Raw genomic sequence first — 9,059 nt, forward strand, 5'->3', positions numbered from 1 at the left:
TGATGGGGAGTAATGGGGCAAGTAGTGGAAGGATTTCTGAGCTGATTATGAGCCCTTTGAACCATGTTGAACACTCCTTCTGTGGCCAACAAGTTCTGGAGTTGGACTTGGGGTTTTTGGTCCAGTGGTAGAGGCGCTATCACTGCACCACAAGGCCTCCTAAGAGTAGTGTTAATGGGATGCAGACTGATTTTCTGTTGTGTTAAACTGCTGCGAAGGGTTGGTGACAATGGAATTCCTGAATTTGTAACCAAGAGGCAAATTAATACAGGTGAAGGTATAGTTTCCCTTATTGAATGATAATTCAGTATTTGCATTTAAAATCCAAAATATATGCATCAAATTGTGAAAACCACTTAGCTACACAAGGCCATCTCCATTTGGAACAGAATGCAGGCATGTCCCCTTTAACCTCTGCACCTACTTGTAGTAACTTTGCTTTTAAACAACGAATGGGTAATTTTCAGATGAATATGATAATTTCTGCAGATGGAATTCAGCAATGCAGGAAATGGAAAACTTGCCACCCAGCCAGTGTATCCAGTAACTGCCCACCCGCCCCCACCCCCCACCTCCTTGCATTAAAGCAAAATACTTCAGGAGATCTGAAACAAAAACAGAAAATGCTGGAAAAACTCAGACAATCTGGCAGCATCTGTGCAGAGAGAAACAAGATTTAACATTTGGAGTCCTTATGGCCATTCTTCAGAGTTTCTTCACCTCCTCCTTCCAGCTTGTAAGTGAGCTTTCATCTGAATGGTTTGTTCTTGCACATTCTGGGAGAGAATTACCTCCTGTCTAAGGATGAGCTGGGATGTTCGGGTGCCTGTAAAATGCAGAGGGAAGGCCCATTGATGGAATGCTCATTGCCATTCTGCCACCATGGCACTTTACCATGGAAGATGGAGAATGGCATTGTCACCCAGAGGCCAATTGAGCCACTTGAGTGACCAACTGAAGGTCTTCTCCCATGGTAGTTGGTATTTTATGATTGTATGTGGGCCTTTGCCATGTGGGATGATTTCTGGGTGAATCTTGGTAGTTTGTGCAGGAGAGGGCTAGTGAGAACACCTAATTGGGTATGGTACATCCCATAGAGAGGCCCCTCAGTGGCAATGACAGCCCCAACCTCCACTCTCTGAACAATAGCCGTGCCTCAATGCCAGGACCTACCTGACTGGCCCTGGCAGTCCTAGATTTCACTACTGTGTCCTGTCATTTAGGCATTGTCCTAGCAGTAGCCATCACACCCAGCGGAACTGTTGAGACCCTATGCCGCTAGCCTTATGATTGGCTGGCATCTCTTGCAGTTTCTTTAAAGGAACACAAGCCCTGAAGATAACTAGTTAGAGACCTGATGGGTCAAAATGAGGCTCTTGGAACTTGGGCAATTGTGAGGGCCTCCACAGCCCTGACTAAATTCCAGCCACTGCGTAAGAGCTTCATTGATGTGCAACATACATGGAAATAAGAGGCTTCTATAGCGTGGTTGTGTTTCATATTTGTTATATATTTGTACTTTTAGCTGACCACAGAGTCTTGCTGTAGTAATGCAAGGAAGTGATGTAATGCAATGTAGTGCAGGAAACAGAGAAGCAGCAGCAATGAGAGCTGCAATTGCTCTCAGTGCTCCCGCATTGTTTCAAAGGACAATGGATCAGATCCTGAGCGGACTGAATGGAGTCCAGTGCTCTTTGGATGACATCCTAGTCACCGGAAGAAGTGAAGAGGAACATCTTCAAAACCTGGATGTCATTCTCCACAGATTGGAAGACAACAGTCTGAGAGTCTGTAAGGCCAAGTGTGAGTTCTTCCAATCCACCACTGAGTATCTGAGATACATGATTGATGCCATTGACCTTTGCAAACCTGCTTCTAAGGTTAAGGCCATCACAAAGGCATCTGCACCTCAGAATATTAATCAGCTATGTTTCTTCCATGGATTGTTGAATTATTATTGAAGATTTGTCCCAATCTTGGCAAAAATTCTGAAATCATTACATAACCTCACCTGGAAGTGGTTGATCAATGCAATAACACATTGATGCAGGCCAAAAAAGCATTACTTAAGTCTGAGTCTCTCACACACTTTGATCTCACTTTATCCTTACAGTTAACTTGTGATGCATCTCTTTATGGTGCAGGAGATGGTCTCCCACATCATGCCATTGGGTAAAGAGAGACCCATTGCCTTTGCTTCCCAAACTTTAAGCAAACTTTAAGAGGAATTATACCCAGATTGAATGGGAAGCACTGGGGATCATCTTCAATGTCAAGAAATTCCATCGTTGATGGATATTGCCCACTTACTATCATTTTTGGACCACACATGGGAATTCTGCTATTCACTGCAAGTAGGATACGAAGATGGGCATTGTTCCTGTCTGTACATACTACACCATTAAATACACCAGTCTCAGTTACATTGTAATGCAGATGGACTTCCAGGATTGCTAGTACCTGTCAGTTCTTCAGGCTTCTCAAAGGGGAATATTTTCTATTTTAAATGAGTGCGTGACATACCAGTCACTTCTATCACATGAGAAAACACTCAGAATGATCCTTTGCTCTCAATTCAGTCAGAGTATCTTCTGTGGGGGACCCGGGTTCAATTCCCGGCTTGAGTCACTGTCTCTGTGGAGTCTGCATGTTCTCCCCGAATGTGCGTGGGTTTCAAAGAACAAAGAAAATTACAGCGTAGGAACAGGCTCTTCAGCCCTCCAAGCCTGCACTGACTATGCATAATGGTTTTCTGGGTGCTCCAGTTTCCTCCCACAGTCAAAATGACGTGCTGCATTGGCTATGCTAAATTCTCCCTCAGTGCACACAAACAGGTTCTGGAGTGTGGCAATTAGGGGATTTTCACAGTGGATTCATTGCAGTGTTAATGTCAGCCAACCTGTGATGCTAATAAATAAACTTAAACAAAGTGATCATTCCACCACAAGAAAAGCTAGAATATTTTCTTCCTATGCAAAGGTAAGAAATCAGCCACTGCTAACGTCAGTGTGAAGATGAAATCTCCAGAGGCTCCCATCAGGGTGAAGATGAAAATAAACAGAGGTTCACCATTCTGAGAATGATGACTCCCAGACTGCCTGAATAGATAGCAATGACTAACCTATTCACAATTGTTCATGTTGAACTTGCTTTGGGGATGTTCAAAGTAAGGGGAGAAGAAATGTTATACATTTGTCCCTTTTAGCTAGCTCACTGCAGAGCCCTGCTGTTGTGATGTAATGTGATGCAGAGCAGGAAATAAAGAAGCAACAGATACAAGAGTTCACATCACAATAAAGTTACGTTCATTAATCCAGTGTCGTTGTCCAAATACACATCACCATTCTTTGGGCAATACCTTTGAGAAACAATTAAAGACACCCTGTGGGCAGAATTTGCTTACATCTGTTGTGTAAAATGGATGTTAGGCGATTGGTCATTTGTTTTATATCACACCCAATATTCTGTCCTTCAATGAATTTTGCTTGGTTTTGTTACCATTTTTTGGGAATATGTCTGAAAAATTCATGCTTCTATATTTGGATCACATCATTGAGTATGTGAGTAGATAAACAGCTGTATATTTTTACCAACTTCCCAGAGAAACTGGCTCGTAAAATAAAAATACACCAGGACAGGAAGGCAATTAAGGAGGAGCTCTATAAAATGCCTCCTTCATTACAACGTGCAGTCCACCCTGGGGAGTGCCAAAGCACCTAACCATAAGTTACATTGGCAAGATAATGTAAAACTAATGCTAAATGTTGATTTGAAAGTGTCCCAGTAGTAGAATTTAATACTTTTAGTAGTAAATGATGAAAAAAGAAAATTGCTGGCAGTTATCTGGCACCAGTAGAAACTCTCCGGAAAAAGGCCGGTAATAAAATCAACTCAATTTATTGTCCTATAAATGTTCAGTCTTTTGTAAGCCCAGTGCTTTCCTTTGGTGCTTTATGTTTTATGCATTCTACATTGTAATACTGTGCTACTTGTAATTGCTTCCCAGTTTTAGGAATTGAATGCAAGGCTGCTGGGTATCAGTGACCACCTCTAAGGATTGGTAAAGTGCCAGACCGGTGGTACAGTGACACAATGGTTAACATTGCTGCCTCACAGTGTCTGTGTGAAGTTTGCATGTTCTCCCTATTTCAGAGTGGGTTTCCTCCCACACTCCAGAGATGTGCAGGTTGGGTTGATTGCCCATGCTAGAAAGGCCTTCTTCTGCATTGTAGGGATTTTATGATTGGATTCTATGATTGAGATAGCTCCATTTCTCCTTGTGTTCTCAGTCACCATATCTAATGCCAGAGTAACTGGCTAGTCCTGCCTATTATATGGCTTTTTTTCAACTTTACAAGAAAGTTGGGCATTGTGACAATAGCATCTTCAATCATGTCTACTCCAGTTGTGCTCCAATGCCATTGACCACTGACTTGTGTGGGAGTAGACCTCTGGGCAGAAGAGGCTGGTGTCAATTTTGTTATGGTTTTAGCCATACCAATCCTGCAGTGTTATAGATTGGAACACAAACCTTCTAAAGGAACAACATCAACATTCTGGAAGGAGAGTCCTGTACTGTTGCACGTATTTCCTGAGGGAGCAGTTCTATTAAACATGACTACACATATGCATGTGGTGTATTTTTCCACATTTGCTACTAGATCTCTCAAGGCCATTGCAGCTTCTCAACTGACTGTAATTAAATATTTGTGATGCGACAGCAAGTTTGTTGATGCCTGAATTTTCCAGCCCTGCCACGCCAATGAGCCACTGAAATCTCCATTCGTGTTAACAAGACCAGGAGATGCCACTGGCATGAGGGGCTGGAAAATTCTGGAACTGGCTTTTAACAGGAGGCAGGAGGACTCGTAAGGGATTGCCCTCGAACCACAATGTTCCTTATATGAAATTCAGGGTGATGATGTGTAATGTAATGTGCTTGACTGAATGTCAGGAATAAGAAACAAACATTGGGACTGCTACTTATGCTTATCTAATAATTGCTAAACTATTCAAGCCTCCACTTAGACAGTTAAGGATTATGCTAATTATGATATAATCATTCAGCAATGTATGATTGAACATAGCCTCATTTATTTTGTTTGCCATTTCACATTTAAAAAGGTGCTTCTCAAAGTTCTGTGTTTGTTTGCTGACTCCATTTAATTGTCTCTGATTTCCATCTGTTTTGCAGGTATTGTTCACATTACTTCCTGTAGTTCATGTGTATGCAATCAGCGCCACTGCACCTGCTGATTCAAAGAAGCAGCAGGGGGCAATATACTCATGTCCTGTCTACAAGAAGCCCAGGCGGACTGATTTGACATACATCTTCTCTCTCTATCTGAAAACAATACAGCTTCCTGATCATTGGACCCTGCGTGGAGTGGCTTTACTCTGTGACTGCAAATGAACACATGGTTAGACACAGCAAAAATGAGCGTTAGAATATGGTTGTGCTTAGTAAGACATAAAATTACATTCTAATTTGTCAAGTTGTATAGTTGCACAGTTTTTTCACATGTGTTTGCCAGATAGTGCATGCTGTATTCTGATTGGAGGGATTGGATACAGTGGGAGTAGAATTTAACATTTACCCTCAGAGGAGTAGTGGATCAGCTCCACCTTTTTGATACTCTGCCGCATTTTCATTTACAAACATACAAACAATGAGGGATGACGAAAGACCCACTGATCTGCCAGCCTATTCCATCAAATCAAGCAGGCTTAAAAACAGGCAGTTGCTTCACTTCACCCATTTCCCACTCCACAGCAAAGTGGAAAAACATGCTAGTGTCATTTTAAAGGTTCCATTTTTATTAAAAGAACACTAAACGTCTCATACTATGAACTGTCCATTTGTATTTTGCCCTAGTTTACAAATCAGATAATTAAACATGATAAAACTGAGGTATTTGATTTTTCATGTAGTTAAATGCTTTGTTACAGCCACTGTAGATATCATGCAATAGTTGGCAAAATGTAGAATGTACTTGAACCCAAGAAATTAAACTTAATTTTGAGTACATTTTGTTGCATTTGTTACTCATTCAATTAGCAGAGTAAATTCTGAACCCTGTTTAGGATAAAAACGGATAAACACATTCAAAGCTTTGATATCCTTCCAGTGTACTTCAGTTACTCTCAGCTAAATTGTCGCAAATCTGGTGTACAGTAAATGCCTGTTTACCGTTGCTTTGCTAAATCATTCCGTTTTAACATTGGATCTGCAATAGGGTGAATTAATACACTGAATGTTAAGGCTTTCTCATGACATTGCTTGTGCACGGTATGAGCCCTGTTGTCTAATCTGGACAAAGCATTTTTATGTGAATACAAGAGGATTCTCAATGTAACATTGTTGTAATTTCCTCAAAGCAGCCTTTCAGGTGAAAAATACCAGAGAGTACAGAACCTAATTGCTTGCAAGGAGAAAGGTGAATTGGGGTATTCAGACTGAATTACTCACTTGTCTACTAAGCTTGCAAGTGGAGTGTTGATTTAAGAGTGCAGGTAAGCCTTTGCAGAATAGAAACTCTGTCGCCACTGTGAAGTCCTTTGAGGTAACACTTTAATCTCTTAAATGCCTCTTAAACATGAGTGAAAATGCCCAGTAAACAATAATTGTGAGTCTGGTGATACACAAAAAAAAGAATAACTATACCAGTTTGCCAATTAAATGAGAGATTTTGAAGTATTTTGAAGCTGGAGAATGAGCAATTGATACTGGGATATTGGGCTACCCTCCATGATGATAAGAGCAATTCATTGTTATGGTGACAAAATGAAACAAGGTGTTGCACCGTTAAGTACTGCCAGCATCATGGAAAATATGGAAACGCTCTTGCTCATCTGGATCGAAGACCAAAATCAATGCAGTGTGCCATCCAAGCGAAAGCTAAAAGCTTGAATGGCTACTTAAAGAATGGGCAGGGTTAGAGTTCAGAGTCAGAACGTTTTAGTGCTAGTCATGTTGGTTCGAATTTTTTAAGAGGTCTTACCATTTGCAGAAAATCAGTGGAGCAGCAAGTGGCTACTCACGGAAAGAAATGTTTAATGTCAATAAGAGTGGGCTTTTTTGGAAGCATATGCCACAAAGAATGTACATTCTCAAACCTGATTCTAAGTTTATGGTTTACCAAGAGTGACCTCTGAGCTCTTGTATGCTTTGAAGACTTGGACAACCTACAACAGGCATCTCAAAGCACAGAAAGAGTACAACCAATGCTGCCCTTGCAAGATTCTTTGTATCTGGTGACAGGATAGGCAGTTAAATGGCAATGTTCATTCCCAAGCCAACATATCCGGCATTGAGGTGCTAATTACTCAAAACCAGTTTCACTGAACTGCTGTAGGGAAGATACTGAGGCACTCATTATGAGGTCAAACATCGTGTGGCACTGACTTATGGGAGTTTGTTGGCTGGTGAATGACCAAAAATGGTGAAACTTCATTCAGGCACTGAACAAATCAAGAGCCTTTAGAGGGACATAGGAAGTAGGAGCAGAAGTAGGCAAATTCAGCCCTTGGAGTTGACTCTGCCATTCAGTCAGATCATGGCTGATCTCTCCCTGGTCTAAAATTCACCTCTCCACCTGTTCCCCATATCCCCTCATCCTTTTTTTGTTTGAAAATATCTATCTGCTTTTTGAATCCATCCAACAATTCAGATTCCACCACCCTATGGGGCAGCAAGTTCCACAAATACACCATCCTCTGCGAGAAGTCCTCTTCATCCCAGTTTTAAATTTACCATCTCTCAACCTATGATAAATGCAAAATACTGTGGATGCTGGAATCTGAAACAAAAACAGAAAAATGCTGGAAAATCTCAACAGGTCTGACAGCTTCTGTGGAGAGAAAGTAGAGTAGAGACAACCTTTCAAGTCTAGATGACCCTTTGTCAGAGCTCTGATGAGGAGTCATCCAGACTCGAAACATTAGCTCTACTCTCTCTCGACAGATGCTGTCAGGTCTGCTGAGATTTTCCAGACTTTTTCTGTTTTTATCTCTCAACCTATACCCGTAACCTTTTGTTCGAGATTGTCCTGTAAGAGGAAACATTTGGTCTACATTTACTTTATCGATCCCTTTTAAAATTTTATACATCTCGATCCAATCTCATCTCATCCTCCTACATTCCAAGGAGTATAAGCCAAACTGTTTAATCTCCGCTCATACGTTATCCCTTTCATCCCCAGGATCAATCTGGTGCACCTCTTCTGAACCATCTCCAATGCCACCACATCCTTCCCCAAATAAGGAGACCAAAACTGGATACAATACTCCAGATATTGTCTCACAAACACCCTATACAACTGCAACAACACTTCTCCACTTTTATGCTCCAGGCCCTTTGCAATAAATGGCAACATCCATTTACATTTTTTATCACATGCTGCACCTGCAAACCAACTTTCTGCGATTCATGAACATAGACACCCAGATCCCTCTGCCCGGATTATCTGGTTTCCATGTAGGTAGTAATTTGCCTTTCCATTTTTTCTGTCAAAATGGACAACCTTACACTTACTCACATTAAACTCCATCTGCCAAATTTTGGCCTATTTTCCTACCCTGTCTATAATCCATCTGTAAAATCTTTATATCTTGATGTTTATTGCATCAAGTTCCTCTGCACTGATGACAGTTTTTGGAAAATTTTCATTATACTCTACCGTGAATATTGGTTAAATGCCTCTGCCAAATTTATTAATAGCACACCAACGTTGTCCTCTAAAGGGCCAACATTTCCTTTAGCTATTCCTTCTTATATATCTACAGAAGCTTTTGGTATCAGTGTTTATGTTTTCTGCTAGTTTCCTTTCGTAGTTCATCTTAGCTCTTTCAATTCTATTTTTAGTAGCTGTTTGCTGAACCTTTCCACTTACTACTAACTTTTGCAATTTGATATGCCCTAGTTTTTGCCTTTATGTCCTCTTTGATTTCCTTGTCTAGCCATGGAATGTTTTTCTTCTTTTTACAATTCCTCTTCCTCTCAGGAATATACTTTAATTGAGGGGTATTCAATATCTCCCTGACATCTGCCATCATCAACT

The 9,059-nt window shown here is 40.9% G+C and overlaps 1 protein-coding gene across 1 annotated transcript in view; it reads left to right on the forward strand.

Annotated features, from left to right (window-relative positions):
- Positions 1–5,971, forward strand: part of dnah5l (dynein, axonemal, heavy chain 5 like) — a 326,877-nt gene extending 320,906 nt beyond the window's left edge. Inside the window, exon 76 of the mRNA XM_080217022.1 lies at positions 5,195–5,971. Within this exon, the coding sequence (XP_080073148.1) occupies positions 5,195–5,413 (219 nt within the window). The 3' untranslated portion in view covers positions 5,414–5,971. The remainder of the gene's footprint in view (positions 1–5,194) is intronic.
- Positions 5,972–9,059: the final 3,088 nt, after the last annotated feature.

This window comes from Carcharhinus amblyrhynchos, chromosome 2 (genome assembly GCF_965287045.1).
Source record: "Carcharhinus amblyrhynchos chromosome 2, sCarAmb.v2.hapA, whole genome shotgun sequence".
Lineage (NCBI taxonomy): Eukaryota > Metazoa > Chordata > Chondrichthyes > Carcharhiniformes > Carcharhinidae > Carcharhinus > Carcharhinus amblyrhynchos.